The 19,081-nt window shown below is 42.2% G+C and overlaps 1 protein-coding gene across 4 annotated transcripts in view; it reads right to left on the bottom strand.

Annotated features, from left to right (window-relative positions):
- Positions 1-3,189: 3,189 nt before the first annotated feature.
- alk (ALK receptor tyrosine kinase) overlaps positions 3,190-19,081 on the bottom strand; it is a 350,840-nt gene continuing 334,948 nt past the window's right edge. For all 4 annotated transcript variants that reach the window (XM_058615374.1, XM_058615376.1, XM_058615375.1 and 1 more), the window contains exons 20-29: positions 17,419-17,605; positions 16,599-16,689; positions 16,296-16,360; positions 16,081-16,210; positions 15,103-15,200; positions 12,838-12,930; positions 8,056-8,157; positions 7,483-7,617; positions 6,761-6,851; positions 3,190-6,210 (exon numbers count right to left, since the gene is read on the bottom strand). In XM_058615374.1, the coding sequence (XP_058471357.1) occupies positions 5,074-6,210; positions 6,761-6,851; positions 7,483-7,617; positions 8,056-8,157; positions 12,838-12,930; positions 15,103-15,200; positions 16,081-16,210; positions 16,296-16,360; positions 16,599-16,689; positions 17,419-17,605 (2,129 nt within the window). In that variant the 3' untranslated portion in view covers positions 3,190-5,073. The remainder of the gene's footprint in view (positions 6,211-6,760; positions 6,852-7,482; positions 7,618-8,055; positions 8,158-12,837; positions 12,931-15,102; positions 15,201-16,080; positions 16,211-16,295; positions 16,361-16,598; positions 16,690-17,418; positions 17,606-19,081) is intronic.

Here is a 19,081-nt window from a genome sequence, read left to right on the forward strand (position 1 = left end):
TTTGGACCATGAAGTGGTTTATGAAGTGACTCAAACTTCACTTTCTTGGCAGAAAGTGCACGTAAAGTGCTCTAAGTGCTTGTTAAGACCAGAGAAGTGCTCCGTAAATCCAGTCCATTTTCTTTTACCTTGTAAATAAAACACTTTAGAAACTATTCCAGAGTGAATGAGTCAGTTTCAAGTAGTCAGAGGCAAACTGAGTTGACACTGAGCTTATTGGTTTAAATGAAAACGGAAACAATCAGTGCTTCAGTGCAGTGAGTCAGGGACACAAGAAGACTTAAATAGAGTACTTTACATATCTGATGGAGTGGGCAGCTTTGTATTAGCCCATCTACTGCTATAGTTACAACACCCTATAATGAGCACCTGTCTCACATCCATTACACCGAAGACCTGCAGGAACCGTATGTTAGGTTTAAAGGAGCAATACGCAACATTCAGCCTTACAGGATGTCAGGAGACAAATATTACAGCCCATTCAAACATATTCACATCCTGTTTACTCTATAAGGTCATATTCAAACCTAACAGTCCGCTAGACTCAGTGCGATTGGGGACTCGGTTAAATTAGGGGTTGGAACATTCCGCCGGTCCGAGTTTGCTTTCACACTAACGCACTTTAGTGAAAAAAAAAACCAAACCTTTTCATTAACATATTCCCCTCACTTCCCCTCATGTTTTAGGCGGACCAGAGTTTGGTTCTCTGGTGCAGATCAGAGTTCCCAAAACGAACTGGACTTTCCGAGCAAACAAACCAGGGTTTGAATTAGAAGAACTGGTGTGAATACGTCATCAGTCTTCCAGTCACGCTGCTTTGCTTGCCTAGGTGTCCTATTTGTGATTTGGTGGAAGGATGTTTCCAGTGGTGTAGAATACCTACTTAATTTCCAGTCAGCATTGCGTATACCCACTTCTAAATCCCCCCTGATGCGCACCATTCAGTAATATCTGTGAGCCACCCTCCTCTGTCTCTAATTGGCTGGTACTCGCTGCTTTCACTGATTCGATTGGTTAACTTTAGGCATGAGGACTGATGAGCCAATCAGAGGCAGAGTAGGGCGGCTCATGCACCTCAGGTGCCAGTGAAAAAAAACTAAACAAAAACAAAAACCTCAGGTGCCAGTGCCACTTGACTAGATAACGGCAGCAGACCAAACAACAGATGAAGAAATAACGCAACAAGCGGCGGTGTACCAGGTATTACTAATGTTGTGGGGACCAAAACCTGTTTACACAGTCACATTATGGGGACTTGTCCTCCTTGTGGGGACAAAAAGCAAGTCCCCATAACGTAAATTACTACATTTTAAGGTGAAGATATGTTTCATGGTTGGGTTGAGGTTAGGGTTAGGGTTAGGGTTAGGGTTAGGATTAGGATTAGGCCAGTAGTAATTGTGGTTAAGGTTAGAGTAAGTCTCCAAGAAATGAATGTAAGTCAATGCAATGTCCCCTCAAGTCATGAATGTCGAACATGTGTGTGTGTGTGTGTGTGTGTGTGTGTGTGTGTGTGTGAGTTTTCAGCAGACACATAACAACCGCCCTGAGCTTTGGAAAACGTGAAAAGCATGAGAATGTTGAAGTGTTACAGGCAGCTGAGCTTCAGACCCGTGTTCCTCCACCACAAGCCCCGCCCATCGCTGACGTCACTGAGCGCGAGCAACTCCTGATGCTTTCAGCGTACAATCTATGAAGAGGAAATATCAGCCTCCAAGGTGGAAATCATCAGTATTTATGTTCAAAGTTGAAGAACTTGTACTTTTATGACAGTGCACGTTTTTTTTTTCAGTTTATCTGATTGGTTTTGATGTTTGGAAGAGAATGATTTGTGTGTTTTATTTAAGATGAAATATGAACAAGGATGCATTGTCAACTTCAGATTTGAAGTATTTTATTGAAATAAATGTGCAGAAAATAACCGAAACACCATGTTTGCCTCATGATAAATACATTTTACGTTCATCCAGGCTGCTTGTGTGACCAGTAGTAACTACAAACTGCTCCTAATCAAGTCATGATCATTTTAGAATAGTGAGCAAGTAGAAATGACAGATTTTGGGTAAATTAAATAGCGTAGTCTTTCTAAAACAGTGACATGGAGGAGGGAAGGAGTTGGCTGATCTTCTCCTGGTCTCAATAATGTCTGGTTCATGGTCAGTTCTGACTAGAGCGATTATTTTTCTATCGATTATTCTAACGATTGTTTTTTGGGATTTATTATAACAGTGAATCTCATTTATATTTCAATGCTTTATTCAAGCATCTTCTCTTACAAATAACCAACATAATACTCAAACCAAATAAAATGGAAGCAAGTTGCAAGCAACTTGTTTGATTCAAGTATCAAAATATGACGTCATTTAGTTTGGCAGCGACTGTTGTCGGAGGTGAAGAGAACTCAAACTCTTTGTGTGTCACAAAATGCAGTTTTAAGATGATTTGAGACAAGGACTTAGTCATTTAGAATTTAAAAATGTGGTTTGTGTATCAAGATGTGAGATAGTTATAGTTTTGGGATGCTTTCGCTTCGGGTGTTCCTGCATGGCTGCTGTGATAAGCCATTTCCAACATGCAGAGCTTACAAACCACCAGATCGTCAGGTCTCTGTCTAAAATACTCCCACAGTTTAAATGATCGTGTGCACACTTTGTTTTTATTTTTATTTTTTTTATTTCAGCTTAAGTGCGACATATTTTTATTATCAATTACCTCGACGTATACCCCCAGACCCAGTCCTGACATGCTGACTCTTAGTTTAGCATTTTTATTTTTTTTTTGGCATGCACAGTCATTCAACATGAGCAGAGGCTCGTGTGAAAAAAGGGCAGATTATTATAATTTAAGATTCTTAGTTTAACAATAGGGAAATGTTGACTAATAATACTGTATGCTGAGTTGAAGAACCCTTTAATTAAACCTTACATGATGGCCGTGGAGGAGGCCAGAAACAAGAACCCACTTTTTTTTAATCACCTATTGAGGATATTGAGGATATATAACGAATATTTTACATTTGGAAATGACAGATATCAGTGTTAAACATTGAGCATTATAAAAATCTAATTTCCTCTATAATAAATAGAGCGCTGATGCTACAGGCCACAGCTTTACCTGTACATGTTTGAGGACAAATGCGGTTAAATGTGGTTAACATGGCCTAAACGCCAAATAGTACAACAGACGAAACAGTTATTATATAGTAATTTATTAATTTTGGTGAATGTCTTCTCAAGGGCAATTTACAGCTTTTACCGGAGCCATAGTACAATACTTTATAATTACAACATTTACAGGTGCAGTTCACTTTGTCTTTTTACATCAAACGATGGTGATGAGCTGTGAAGAGAACACAGTTTTAACACAGGTGCTGGAGATGAAGCAAAGAACTTCTCATTAGCCAATATATTGACTTTGCCTGCAGGGCTGCATTTGTCTTCATCAGTCACCGAGTGCCATGACGCACACGACAGCTCATTTTTGCTTTGCAGCAGGACCGACAGGAATGCACAATACAGTCAAGCAAAAGCATCAAAGAAAGACACACATTGTTTTCACTTGAAAATCAACACACTGACGGTGTTTGGTGATACATCTACAGTATGTTACTGTCCTTCAACTGAACAGTTCGTACACACACGTGACACGTGAGGGAGAATGAGCAGAGTGAGACTCAAATTGGTCCAGGGTTTCAGTCACATGGAGAGCAAAAATACTGTTTGTATTCAAATGTGTCACTCGCACTCATTCGTATTCCACGACACTCGTCCTGTAATAGAAAAGACAGAACACGTAGAGATTTGAAGATCGCAGAGTGCTTTGAGAGAGCAGAGATGTGAAGATTGATTCAGCATCATCAACTGTGTTTCTATATCCAGACAATCAGGGGAAGGAAAGGTTTGTATTAAACAAGAAGTGAATTAATGAAAAATGAGTGAGAAAAGTCTCAGCTTCACTGTCTCAAAGCACTCGTTCAAAAGAACGCAGTCATTAACAAAATCAAATCCATTAACACCAGGAGCAATGAGTTGACACATCTTCAGCTATAACAAAAGCTATTCATTCATCCAATCATCTCCCTCATACCTGCTTCTTTGTTTTATTTATTCATCCACATCCACGCTGCTGACTTCACTCATTCCAGACCATTTGACGTTTGATTTTCAGGACTGGGGAAAAAAACAAAAAAAAACACAACCAAATCCTGCAGCTGAAAATAGATAAAAGCACTTGATGTAAGATGAATCTGTTTGGATTTTAAGCAAGTTTATTAATAATTTATAGAGCCACTTTCAAATAATAAATAAACAAATGAATAAATAAACAAGCAGGCAAGCAAACATCAACAAACACATTTTTCCCAGTATTTTTTTCAGTATAAATGTCTCTGGTAATCCAGTGTTCTATTCTGCAATATTCATGAAAAATAGTCTGATACAAGTTATTTACCGCGCTGCTGTTTTCCAAAAGGATGAGGGGAGGAACAGTGACGGTTCACATGTGGCTGACAGCTGCAGACAACTTAACACAGGTGCTGCAGTCAACACACATCCAGACTCACATCCAGCAAAATATAGAGATTTAAATCCTCCTAATGGTCCATTCTCCTCTACGTACTGAGCATGAAAACACACACACCCTGTCCACGAGTTGACCCTCATCCACCTGTCATGAACTCTCCAGTTTCTTCTTAGTAATCTCACCCAGTCCTGATCCCTTCAGCAATGAAAAAATATTTCTTTTTTTTTTAAACTTTTAAAACTATTCTTGTCGCTAAATTTTGCCTCCCGAAAGTTTTTCCTTTTCTGATGTGCTTTAACATCCATTGGGGATTTGAACGCTCCTCCAGAGTTCTCATAGGAAAAGCCTAATGGACTCATCCAGCTCTGTTTCACTGAGATGAGTTTGCTCTAAACTGGAGGGATAAACCAAAAATGGTAGGATGGTGGTGGTGGGGGGGGGGGGTGTGTAAAATGATCTCTGTCCTAAAACACAGTGTTTGTTGCTGAGTGTCCAGGACACACAGTCTTCAAAGACAGGGTCTGAAAAAAGACCAGCAGAGTACAGGCATTTAGGCTAAAGCACAGTGGCGTTGTGGCCCTCCATCCTGGGCAGTCTGGGGTCCTGCACTGTTCCCATGGTGACGAGCAGAGGGCGGCTGTCCTCCGACAGACCTGACCGACCCAGGGATGCTGGAGTGGGAACGGAACCCCCCCTCTGGTGAGCTGCTGAGGAGGACATGGAGGCTCCCTGCTGGGAGGCAGGGTGTGGAGGAGGGGGTGCAGGGTTGCCGTGGGCAGCCTCCAGTGGCAGACCTTGGTCCTGGTAGCCGTAGCCGATGTTCCCACAGGGGAATCTTCTCAGTCTGTAGAGGGGAACTGGGGGCAAGGCGGCTGAATCTAATAGCAGAGGTGACTGTGCAGCAGGAGGGGGTGGTGGAGGTAACAGAGGTCTACAGAGACCCTGCTGCTGCTGCTGCTGCTGCTGCTGATGGTGCAGCAGCTGAAGTTGGTGCTGCTGCTGGAGTTGATGCTGGAACTGCTTGTGCTGGTGCTGAAGACCCAGTGCTCCTGCCATCTCAGCCACCGTACGCCCCACATGCTCCTGTCCCTCGCCGGGTACCCTGCCACTGCTGCCTCCTATGCCGCCCACCCCTCCCTGCCTCTGATGCTGCTGCTGCTGCTGCTGTTGCTGCTGCTGCTGCTTCCTCTTCTGCTGCTGCAGGAACCATGAGCCATATGTTGGGTTCCAGAGACTGGTGTTCTTCCCGCTATGGCCCTCCTTCTCAGCTGGGTGGCCCTGGGTGAATGCCAGGTTAATGTGCCCCCCCTCTACGCTTGGCTGGGTATTGACATGAGGTCCCTTGGCTGAGAAAGTAGAGGAGGCCGTGGAGGTGATTGTATTAGTGGTCGTCATGGTGATGGAGGTCTGTGTGTGAGGCTGCTGGTGCTGGTGGAGGTATAGCTGGGGCTGGGTCGATGTCTGTGCTTTGGCCTCCGATGCTGTGCTAGCCACAACAGTATGTTCTCCACCTCTCCGGTTCTCCTCTGTAGGATAGGATGGTGGTGGCTGTGGAGCCTCCCCATCAGGCACCTGGGTATTAACCAGCACAGCGGGAGCTGAGGTGTCATCAGAGCGTGCTGGTACACGCTCCTCCTCCTCAGGCACAGGACCATATTCTACAGGCAGAGGCACGGTCACCACATCTGGGTCCTGAAACAGAGTTACCCATCAAAAATTGTGTATTTAATCAATGTAAATTTGATTAAACAGTTTCATGTAGTACATATACAGATGTACAGACCCTAATTCATATTTACAGAAGTATCTATTTTATCAACAATATTCAGACATGGGATTAAAATCCATCCAGAGTGATATGATCATGTTATTGTCCGACTCATTAAACCAGCACAATGTTTTCATAACAGTGTTTATTTGAATAAAACACGGGTCCAGGATGCATTTTAATGTGGTAATTAACGCTTTCCACATGCAATCAAATCAGTCAGGACGGACACTAATTCCAGGTTTAAACTGAGCCTAAAATAATCAGGGTTGAGCAAGCCATGGACAAGTCATGGGGAGATGAGATGGTTTAAGCAGTGGGGATGTCGGGGATAGGTGCCGCTTCACTGCCCTGACACCAGGAGATGTTCTAGCATCCATGAACAGCTGTCCCCAGCTGATGACCCTGCATCAGTGCAGCAGGATGAGAGCTTTAGTAGGTTTTGTCCCCGACCTGTTCAAATCAAACACTTGCCTGTAAGCAGTAGTCAATTCTCTCCAGGATAGTTGAGAAGTTAGGCCTGTCTTCAGGCTGGTGCTGCCAACTCTGTGTCATTATACGGTACCTGAACAGACACAAGCAGATAATACTCAGTTAAATCATTGTTTACCATGCCCTGTGGAATAAAAACAAAACAAGAAGTGAGCAGAGGCTGAGTGATCACACTGATTTAACAAATATCACATCTTTTTTGAGTTTGTTCACATCAGGTAGATTTAAAGCAAACCTCCCATCAGTGATTGTTATAAATGCTAAATCATAGATAGAACTACCAATGAAGTCCAGTACATCAACCCACACACTATCCTATATCTGTTCACGTGGGAGGTGGTATCTTAAAGAGGGAAGTGTGATATGGTCATAGATCCACATCAGTTTGGTCACTTTCCATGACCAAACTGGGAGGAATTGCCAGAGACCATCAGTGTGAGGTCCACACTGAAATCACAGACAATTCTACAGTTACTGTAGGTCAACATGACAGAATCAGCAAATCCTCAGAGGCTTCAATGTCTGTATTAGCATACAACTGCCTCATCTCCAACTCCTCGTAAGCCTCTCTGTTCTTGTTTGTGTTGTGAAGTTTAATTAGACCTCACGGGAACACATTATCCTTGTGGTCATGTGCAACATAAAGATGCTTTCAGCACGGGAGTGTGTGTGTGTGTGTGTGTGGGGGGGCTTCCTGCACTCACACTGGCCCAGGGCAGTTTTTAGGGGGGTCCATTCTGCCACCGTTGGTCACAAACTCCAGCACTTCTTGGTTGCTGCGACTTGGATATGGCATGTAGCCCAGTGAGAAGATCTCCCACAGCAGAACACCAAATGACCTGAGAGAGGGATTAGGGATAATCCTGTCATAAATTAGAAGCACCATCGTCGCAAAGCGGAGCGGTGTAGGGATGACGTCACTGTATAAGATTAAGATGCGATGTGCAGGTGTAAGAGTGGGAGAGTGAAGTTTAAGGAATAACACACTTGTTTCATCAGATTATCAATAAAAGCTAATGTTACCATCAGAGTGCTAACACTGGTTAGCATGTTGTGTAGCTATGCTAATAATAATAATAATAGCCCATGCAACAGCTGACAATGGCACAAAACTTGTCATGTCTGCTTATATAAAAGCCCGCAGAGACGACTGATGACATGTCATGTCCTTGAAGGGATGTCCCATTTCAGAGAGGTAAGACGTAGAGGTAAAAATGAGACATGGGATTGGGCCGAAATTGCACTGAGACCAGGTGCAAAGTGTGAAGGATTCTCACCATGTGTCTGTTTTAGATGTGAAGATTCCCTCCATGAAGGCTTCAGGTGGCATCCATTTCACTGGCAGCATGGCACGTCCACCTTTCCTGTAATAGCTTGCCCTGCACAACGCACACACACACACACACATTTTTAAAAGGTACAGTAGGATATTTTGTTGTTACTGATCAATAACACACAATTACACAGTAATCTATAAGGATAATGTGAATTAAATGATCAGAGAGCTCTTCTTCCTGCTGTTCCACTACCCTTACTTTGTATGCAAATGAACCTGAAAATGGAAACATTTGAATTGGACAAAAAAACGTGTCTATATTTGCAGAGAGATAGAGAGATCGCCTCAGGTTATGTTTCACATATGGAATGAGTGCGTTTGTCTTTGCTCAGCTGATGAGAGGAGCTCAGGGAACTGTGATTCAAAAATGTGAACACTTTACTATTTTCAGTGAGTCTGCTTACTGCAGCTTTATTCATTACATACACTCTTTTTTTGTGTTTGTCCACTAAAAATAAAAAAGGGAACAACTGTTAAATGAAAACCACCAATTACATTTTGCAGCCCCGTCACTATGGCAACCATTCCTTCCTCAAAAGCAGCTGAGGGGGGGAAAAAAAACCCTCACATCCAGCAATTAATTCACTGTTTTTCAGTGTCTGTATCGGCTCAGAGATCCACTCACATGTTCTGCTTGCTAACGTGCTGGCGTGAGAGACCGTCTGCCAACTCCTTATCTCACTGAGAGGAAAGATGGAGATTTTCCACTGGGCTGAGCCATTTTTAATGCTGTCTTGTGCACCCTGTTGGTGAAGAAATGATCTGATCTGAAGCACCGATAGAGGCTGCCAGGTTCATCTCACCCTGCTCGAGGCACACAGTGAGGACGGACGTGGTCCCACGTCCATCATATGTGTGTTGCGTCCACACAGGAGAATATAGACGCATATCAATATCTAATATCAGTTGTTTCACCTGACAAAAAGCGTCACCTGGCAGTTTGCTGCTATGAAAGAGCAGCAGCCTGCGGGGAGCGGAAGGTTGCCAGTTCAAATCCCTGGACCTTTTACAAAAGCAGTAGCTGTAACACCTTCAAAAACTGAACAACTAAATGAAGCACCAACTGTTCAACTGGAGCTGCACATGGCTGCACAGCAAAGGACTGTAATTACAATGGGCAGCTCCCCGGTGTGAGTATGATACAGCATGACAGAGCATTGTGCTTAGCTGGCGTTCCCTGCTCAAATAAAGGTAAGAAAAAGACAAGGGAATGAAGGCTATGAGTGGCAAACCATACAACAGACTATTACAGCAGAGAAAAAAAGAAACTCCGCCATGGCAGCCTGAGCACTTTGGATATGGCATCCAAAGCCTATGGGCTCAGACTTACCCGTCACATTTTGTGTGAGGAGGATTTCAAGCTCATTTTATGAGGTGCTGTTCTTTGCCAATGGGCCGGAATCAAAACAAATCCATTTTATTTGTATGGTGCCAAATCACAACCCACACACATGTCTGACTCTGCTGCGGATGATCTGTAACATGAAATCTGAAAAGACTGCCAGGAGGGATGCAATATGTTATCTGTGTGTGTGTGTCAGTACCTGAGTGTGTATCTAATATCATTTATGTTACGTGAGAACATCAGGAACGGATTAACATTACATACAGCACTGTCCAGACATCTTTGGTCTAGCCTTAGGCCAACCTTTGTTGTTACTTTAGATATAACCATAAAATTATGTACAATTTAAAAAAAAAATAAACTACCGTACTCCAGGAGCCATTTATGATTGTTGGCATGTCACACTTTTACAAATATTTGATAATATTATATGGGACACCTGGTGACGGTCCTTACATGTACAATATGAGTCACACAGGTGGTGGGAAATCACACACAGGAAGGGGGAGGGGTCACAGTTCTCATCAGACCCATGCAGAGACAAAGGAACACGCTGCTACAGCAGAACAGGAAAAAGCTGCTATGTTTTAATGTTCTTGTTTTTATGTACCAACTGCCTCTTTTTTTGTGTGTTTGATGCTTTTATTTTCCTTTTTCTCCCCCTGAGGAAAAATGACAACAAATAACACTAACTACAAATAAAACATTTGGGCCTGCATAAGATCGCCTTTCCTGCCAAACAGAGCTTCATGGAAAAATGTTTGAAACTGCCATTAAAACTTTTCCGAACAAATAAAACCTCTACAGGCAAATGTCAGTGTGACCTCTGTTATCGTAAACTCTTTTAGGGAAACGGTCTTGAGGTTGTCTTAAACAATGGTGTGGATAAATGAAATCAGGCTTCTTTCAGCACTTCCAGGAGTTCTTTAGATTTAGATTTAACCTTTTGTGTCTTGATCTCTATAATATTCAGGTGTGAACTTTGTGGACTGGCCTCTACTCTCCAGATATGATTTCCCTAGGATTCCACTTCTTTAGGTTTAAAAGAGACAGGATTCTGCTACTGTTCAAATGTAAGTGGAGGCCACACTATGGTGACACTTTTAACTGTAGAAGCTGTTTTCTTTTCGGAAAAATGTCAATGATCTATTGAAGAGGATTATCATAGCATTGCTAAAACAACAGACCTAATGGCGACTCTAAGACCTTTGCACAGAACTGCTAAGAAGTGCAAATAAGAAGAGGTAATTAGGGCGGTTCTGTTGAGGTGTGAGCTGCAGCTGTGTTTCTTCAGGGGCAGAAGAGTGCAGATGAATATAGATCATATGTTGTCAGATAATATGGCTCAAAGGGAAGCATTTTCTGAGCAAAAACTATTGGCAGAAGGAGTTAGTCTTGAGGAAAATTACACATAATCACTGAAGCAGAAAAATACAATTACTAGTTGAGTGTGTTTGCTTGACAGACTAGTTAACAACCACTGCAGGCTATTTCCACATTCACCAGCCAGCATTTAATCTATCACTTAGAAAAACACAATCAATTCAGTCAAGGAAATCAGAACCTTCCTCCCCTTGTAGGCCTAAAATCAGAGAATTACCCATTGTCTATTCCTGTAATGTGTATCTATCACAGTGAGGTAAGTCTACAACGGGACACGTGTTGGGATGAGACAGCAGTGGCAGTGGGTGATCTGTGGACCGACCCTGATGCCGAGTGGAGCCTTAAGTGTGTGAATATACAAGGTGTCACGTTCTGCAGTATTTTCTTTTTTTGTTGCAGTATATTTACAGCGACCGCCTTTTTATGACTCCTGCCAGTGAAAAACAACTTTGAAAAAGACGACCTGAACACAGTCTGTTATCTCAACTTAAAAAATGCTGGACTTTTCTGAAAAGATTGCGCGGTGGTAAAATGTTAAATGATAAAACTGATTGCTGCCTGTCAGGGAATTTACCTCGTGTGTGGGTATGGACGTATTGGGTTTTATTAAGCTGAGCAGCAGATAATGGAGGCTCAGACACAGTCCCAAAAATCTATAGCACAAATGTAGGTTCATTTTTCAGTTGTATTTCAGAGTGGAAGCAGGAGGAGTGTTGGAGAGACAAGTCACAGTGAGAGACGACAGCACAGAGAGGACTGCGGTAACCAAAGTAAGACGAGCTTAATACTTGTGTCAGTTAATGTGTGTTGAATGCCACTGTTTACACTTTACACTGTTCCTGCAGGTGAGTAAATGTGGACATTTAATGCAAAGACACAGTGAATTTCTCTTTTCGTTCGTGGCAGCTGTTTACCTTAGGTGATGATTACTGACTGGCAGCTATTTACATAAGCAGACATGACAGCCCTGCTTTTTTATTTACCATCACTGCTGTGCAAACGTTCTATGTGGGTTGTGTGTGAGAGAGAAAGCACAAGGAAAATAACCAGCAAGTTCTCCTGATCTCAGAATATACAACAAACTGAGATTAAGCCTTGTCTTGAGCAGGAGGGCCAACATTGTGCAACAGAAAAAAACAAGACAGCAGAACGCTGTGGACAAAACAACCACTCCTCCTTCTCAACATACCGTAATAACAATGATAATTAAAAAAAAAACCCAGTCCCAGCTCTGCAGCTCCAGGCTGAGAGATAAAAACAAAATCACAGCGAGGCACCTGAAAAACTGACATCAGCAATTAAATCAAGTGCTTCTAATGCAGCTCCCCAGGGGTTCTGTGCAACAGCCTTTTCCGGATGCTCTAGAAAGCCTTTGCTCTTGTGCGACTTTTCATCTGATAATTCAAAATTGCTGCGTTGATACAGCAGAATGTTGTGACATATTACCCCCTGCTCTAATTCCTTACCAGATGAAAGGCTTGGGAGATTTCCCTGCTGGATTGTGCATTCATTTAAATGGTGTCACGTGAAATAGTGGTAGCTATATTAAAACCTTTGAGCTAAGAATAATGAGATGATGCTGAGGCTACAGATGAGCTGATGATGATTAAATAATGCAGCAGTACAGCAGTGAGATGGAGAATAAAAACACTTTTAAAGACTAAATTTCATAGGCTTCACAATCACAAGGGAAGGACAAGCTTTCACACTTACTTGACTGAAATGACTTGTAACTGTGGTTTTGTATTACATGCTGAATATGTATGGTATAGAGGCCAACTTCTCAACTTAAATGTGGTCAACTCAAAAAGCCATCTCTAAGTCAGTAAGTTTATCTTTCTCTGGACTGTGTTTCTGGAACAAATGTAATTTAATATGTCACATCCTGTGGCTGTAGAAGTGGCCGTGTCTACAAATTCACTTAGGCAATCACAGTAAATAAACAACTGAACTTGGAATTCCCTGGCAGTTTCGCCTGCTGTGCTGGAACTGTACCTGTAAATGTCTCGAGCCATCCCAAAATCTCCAATCTTGGCTGTACGGCCTGGTCCTTTGCAGGTCAGGAGGCAATTCCGTGCTGCAATGTCCCTACAAGAAGGCAGAAGACACAGATTATCAGGAAACTGGCTGTACTTACTGCCTTTGTTGAAGGAGAAGCCATTAACTCACTGCAGCACTGCATCATCTCGGTGTATATAAGAACTTGATATACTGAACACTGACATTCACACAGCTTGACTTATGCCTCATCTCTTCACTAGTTCACCAGCTTTCCATATTTGCATCTATAAGAAACCCCCCTGCTGCATCTCAAACTCACTGGAACTACCAAGATGCCCTGGGCAAGCTGGCAGAGTGTATAGTTTCCTACAGCGCCTTTATGTGTCTGCCCACATGGTGTATCGAGGGAAAAGATTGAAAAGTTCCACAGTTTATGCAGGGAGAGGCAAATAAAATTCATAAAAGTCATATTTATACTGCACCAGGTTAGGTTATTCTTTGAGAAAATACAATAGTTTGTTGGCTCCTCTCTGGGGAAGAAGACATAAAGCCCACATGCTGTCTCACTTTCTTAATATCTTTAGAAGTGATGTCATGTGGGCACCGCTTCTTGTCAGACTTTAGACAACAAGTCTCCACTAAGGCCAATACATACCCAGAATTTAATATCACACCATAACATCAAGTGACATCATGAGACAGGGCAGGGCTGGAGAATAAAGACACAACGACACAATGGGGATAAAGTTGTGATTCAGACTAATTTAACCAGAGGTTTCTGACATGGACAACATGGTTGCCCCAATTGAGTGGGCCAAGAATGTCTGAAAAGAAAAACAGTGTACCATCACTTTATTCTTGTGTTTTAGGACTAAGTTCAAAAATAGAAAAGGGTCATTATCAAAAGCAGCAGGAGATTTTCTATTTAAGATGTCCTGAAATGATCGATAAAGGGGCAATTTCAGCTACTTTAGGAGGACTGAATCGTTTCTATCAAGCGTAAGAGGTGTTGGAGCTAAGTACAAGTAGTCCATGTTAAATGGGTTGGAAGAATTCATTCAGATGATTTGCTTTTGCTTGTAGGCAGAATGAGCCTGTAAATGCAGCAGTAGCTGTCACAGACTGCTAAGGGATTATGGGAAGACTTGTTGTGGGCTGTCGTACAAGCTGCACAGTGATGTGAAAACAAGCTTTTATTAAAAAAACAAAAAAACAATAACTGGCCTCATACTGTGGACCTTACTGTATTAACAGTAAATTCTTATCTGCAGCTTAAAGATCCATTTAATTCCAGCACTTTGAGATCTGCATTATTAGTCTTTAACACCTGTGGTTGCATTAAACTCTGCTCGGCAGATTGCTTCTCTTCATTTGCTTATAATTTCCTTTGTGAGTACCGAGCTTGTTGTAAAAAGAAAGTACCCAATAATACATATTTGACTGACCAAACAAGAGATAACTATCATGGAGATGTTTTCAGGCAGTGTTAACCCTGTGATTGAACCTGTTGCAGTGCACCACAGCTCAACCTCCATCCCAGCATTCACCTTAAGAAAGGCTCAATTTTCTAAAGAGCGGTAACTCCTCTAACTTATCATTCAGCTGCCCTTTACTCAGCCCCCAAGTAAACACACCTCCATAAAAACTGAAATTAACCTCAAGGACAGTACTGGGCACATTTTAATACAGGTTTGAAGACATAAAGGAAGAGGGAGCGAGAAGGAAAGAAAGAAAGAAAGAAAGGGGATAGAGGAGCTCATGAGCCCCTGGAGAAGGGTCAGACATTAAAAGAATTGATGGTGCCATGTTGGGGCAAATACAGTTTAACGGGTCTTGTTTGTCCTTGACCAATTTCTATAGACAAGACAAGCAGGAAACAGGGCTGCACTTCAGCTGTCTTAATGTGGTGTTTGGAGCACTTAACAGGAAATCTTTTCCATTTCTTGAGCAAAATTCTCAGGTTCACCAACTGCTGTGAATGTGAATATAAAATATAGAGACTGTTCACGAGTGCCTTGGACAGTGATCATATAAAAGGCAAGCCAGCTGCTTGCTCTGATGCTAAATTCATTTCTGCAAATTTCTGCAATCACAAAAGGCCCCCAGTGTCCATATGTCTCACTTGGACAGTCAGCCACAGTCTGTTCATAATTCTGTGAAGAAGTCAGCAGATGAGAGATTGTTTCTCTCTGTCTCAGTGATCCTCAGCACTGTGTTGTTCCGGCATATGCATAAGTGTGCGGTTATCTGCTGAAGTACCTGTGTATGAACTGGTTCTCCTCCAGATACTGGCAGCCTTTAGCGATGTCTCTGGCTACGTTGAGGAGGTCCACCATGGTCAGGCTGGAAGGCTGCTCCTGATCAAAGAGACACAGGGAAACAACGTCAAGGTCCAGCGTGTAAGACGTAGTGACATTTGGCTGGTGAGACTTCAGGTTGCAAACAGACAGGTGACTCCTCTGCACATTGACCTGTCCATCAGCTGATGACAGATGTTTCAGTCATGTAAGGTAAGGAGCCATTGGTAGTACATTTCTGATTCAAGATGCTAAAGCCACACTCTGGCTTGTTTTGCCTGTATATAAAAGCACATGATTGCACAACATCAGAACTATTTTTTATATTAAAACAGTTAGCATACCTATGGGTAGTAAATTCAACATCTGTCAATACGCCCTACTACATATTACACACTGGAAAATTAAAGAGGCAGAGACAGAAGTCACTGTCCCTATGACACGTGTCCATCCACTGGCCCCATAAATCGTGAATGTATGACAGTCATGTAGGATTTTTCTTGTTTTTACGAGTCACAATCACTCATTCAGTGGCACATTCATACAGGACCTCTATAAATAGTGTGTCTCTGTCATTGCACAGTCATCCGGGGCATTTAAGGATGCAGTGTCTTGCCTGAGGACACTTCAACATGCAGGGATCAAACCAGTGACCTTCAGATTAATTAACAACCCGCTCCACCTCCTGAGCCACAACCGCCCACGACTGTCTGCTTTACAACAGCTGAAGCAGGACAACATACCGAGCTTATTGTGTCTTTGCGCTAATGCAGGCATCACACTACATTTAACTACATTTGCCCACACGACTGTGGCATTAGTGAAGACATCAGGGAGGATACACAGTTGCTGTAACTGAGACTATGGTGTGTTCAGTTCTGTTTGGTTTTTTAGAAGAAGAACAGCTTCTGGTGTTCAATAACAGTGCTGCATGTCTCACCAGTCTGGGTCTGGTCTCTCTCAGGAAAGTCTTGAGGTCTCCTCCTGCCATCAGCTCCAGGAGGATGAACCTGGGCATGGCCTGCAGACTCACTCCCACACAGCGCACAATGTTCTGGTGGCTGAACTTACTGCAGAGACACAAACACAACAGGGGAATGTGAATCACAAATGACCTCCAGGGCACTGTATGATGTATTTGCACTGTATTATTACCTGATGATTAGAGCCTCCATTAGGAAGTCCAATTCATCTTGCTCAGAGCAAACCTCAGGAAGGGTCTGTTGTAAAAACACAAGATAAGTTTCTGCTGCATGCACAGTTGTTATTTTACTGTGGTGCTTGGCAAAATCATGTGATTCAGTATCAGCCTGTTACTGTATAAGTACAAGATAATAATTTAAAGTACAACAGTTGGTGATGTGTGATTAGCTTAAAAAGAAAAACTGGGATTTAATTTGAGTTATTCAAAGTTTGACCAGTGAAAAAGAAAATATGACACAACAGGTAATAATTCACCTTAACTGCCACCTGCAGTGGACTCAGTTCACCTGGTATTCCCACTGCCAGTCCTTCATACACTTCACCAAAAGCACCATGACCAAGCCCCCTGGTGACACACAAACACATCTTTTTGTTTGTCTTTTATAATAGAATTACATTCATATGAAGCTGAAACTGTCACACACTGAGACCTAAACAGGACCAATGTTTAAGACGACATTTCCACCCTCGAGACATTAGAATCAACCAGAGTGTCTGTGTTAAGAGAATAACGTTCTGTGGAGCTGAACACAGACACACAGGAAATGAGGAGCAGGAGGTAAGTGATGCTGCAGTGATGCTCGTTAGTATTCTACAGCTCTTCACATTTTTCAGTCCACAAAAGCTGTTCCTGTCAACCTGCACATGTCAACGTGTGCAACAGTGACCTGTGACATCAGCGGTTTCATTTGATTCATGACTAACAAAGCTCCAGCTGCCAGACAATATTCATGGGTCCACGAGAAAAGGAGTGTATCACAAAGACTAAGAGGCAGAATGATCAACTGGTGAGCTCTAAACACATGAAAGATGCATTAAAATTTCAGGAGAGCTGCTCAGATCACTGCAGTGCACCCATACACACTGAGATTTTACACTTGCAACATATTTCAGCCTTTATTAAAAGCTGATACTTCGCCCACTGTGTTCAATCAAGGAGTTCAGCATATTTCAAAATGTGTGGATGTTGCCATGTTTGTTTTCAATTATGTAGATGACTCAACAAATCTGTGTGTTACCACAGGTGCGCGAAACCCAAACCCTGCCACAGTTTGTGGGAACCTGATGCTGTTACCTGGTGAGGGAGATGTTGCGTCGCGGCACTTCCTTTAGGTCACTGACTGAGACCGTTTTGCCGGCGAAGCAGTAGTTGGGGTTGTAGTCAGTCATGATGGTGGACGCCCGCAGCTTACTGAGCTTGCAGTCTGGACTCTGCAGCTCTAGCTGAATGGACTGCAGCTCTGTATGTTTGCGCCTATACACTGGGGAGAAGACGCACACGTTTCATTCCTCCACTGAAAATACCTTATTGTTGAAATGGATTGCTAAAAAAACCACCAAATGAACTCATATTCATACATATTCAGATGTAGGATTTCAGAATTACACCCTCAACATCTAAATAAGTCTTACCAAGGACAAAAGTGACAACTTTCCTAATTCATTTGAATGCATGTATGCAAAATAACTCACTGTATGACAAACCACACCCACACTCTCCGTGACAAGTGGTTGTGTGTTTATTTATGCGTGCGTGCTGTAACGCGTGTGCAGTGAAGTTATTTATTTACCAAGAGCTGTCTAATGTATGAGTGCTGTCAGCTGCAGGTTTAGCAACCATCCGTCATTAGTGTGTTTCATTCATCACAGAGGGAGTCACACCTCATCTCCTGGTGTGTATGTGTTTGTGTTTGTGTGCGCAGGAGTGTGTAGATGGAAGTCTGGCTGTGTGTGAAGTCAATGATGGCTCAATGAGTGCATATGTCTGCATGACGTGGCTTCAAAGCGTGCAGGCACAAGTTACTCAGGAAGTGTAATCATATATAATTCTTTTATACTTTAATTCTTATGCTGAAGATTTGTATTGGAGTCTGTGTTAAAATGTGCTCTCAGTGAACTTTCTCTCTTGTCCATTTAATCATCTCATGACCATGATCTCATGTTATTTCAAACACGTCACAAAGGAAGATGGATAGAAATCACATCAACATTAAAGCAGAAACAGTTATTGGCCTCAACTAAGACTCATATGAAGTTGGGGCTAAACATAAAAAATCCAGATATTGACAGATATTGCGACTAGTTTTAGTTTAATGTTTACTATTTCATAGTTTAAGAACAAGATGGATTATCAAATGACACCATCGTAATACAAACTATTTTCTAATGCAACAATGAGATGTTTTACATTTTGGTAATTGTGTTTGTTTAAGTTGCAATTTCAATGATTATCTGATCAGCCTTACTTGAAGTCAAAGTGGAAAAGTGAACCAGGACCATTCTGAACATGATTGAAGGTTGTTGTTTTTATCTCATTTTGAGAGACTTGTTCTACTGAGCAATTGACAGGGACTTTAATGGACTTTAATCAACACTTTTACATTCACAGCTGATATTTATGTTTATATGGTCTTTTACAACCTACCTCCTAGCCACCCACTCACCCATGAACATATGAGCACTTATTAGAGTCAAATATACTGCGGGTTAGAGGATGTCAGCTGAGGTGGTGGAGGGCTATAATAAATCATGTGTTCATGCACGCACAGGATTTAAGATGTAGTGGTAGGGTACTGGACATTATAGTATATGGAGTACTGTTGGACAGATGTATGGGCTTCTAAGGTCACTTATAAAATGAAACACTAACTCAATATGTCAATTTTCATCCTGTTACCCTCTGGAAAAATCTGCAGTTATCATTCCTAACATTAACAACCAGATAACAGCATAGAGCT

Source organism: Solea solea, chromosome 18, assembly GCF_958295425.1.
Source record: "Solea solea chromosome 18, fSolSol10.1, whole genome shotgun sequence".
Lineage (NCBI taxonomy): Eukaryota > Metazoa > Chordata > Actinopteri > Pleuronectiformes > Soleidae > Solea > Solea solea.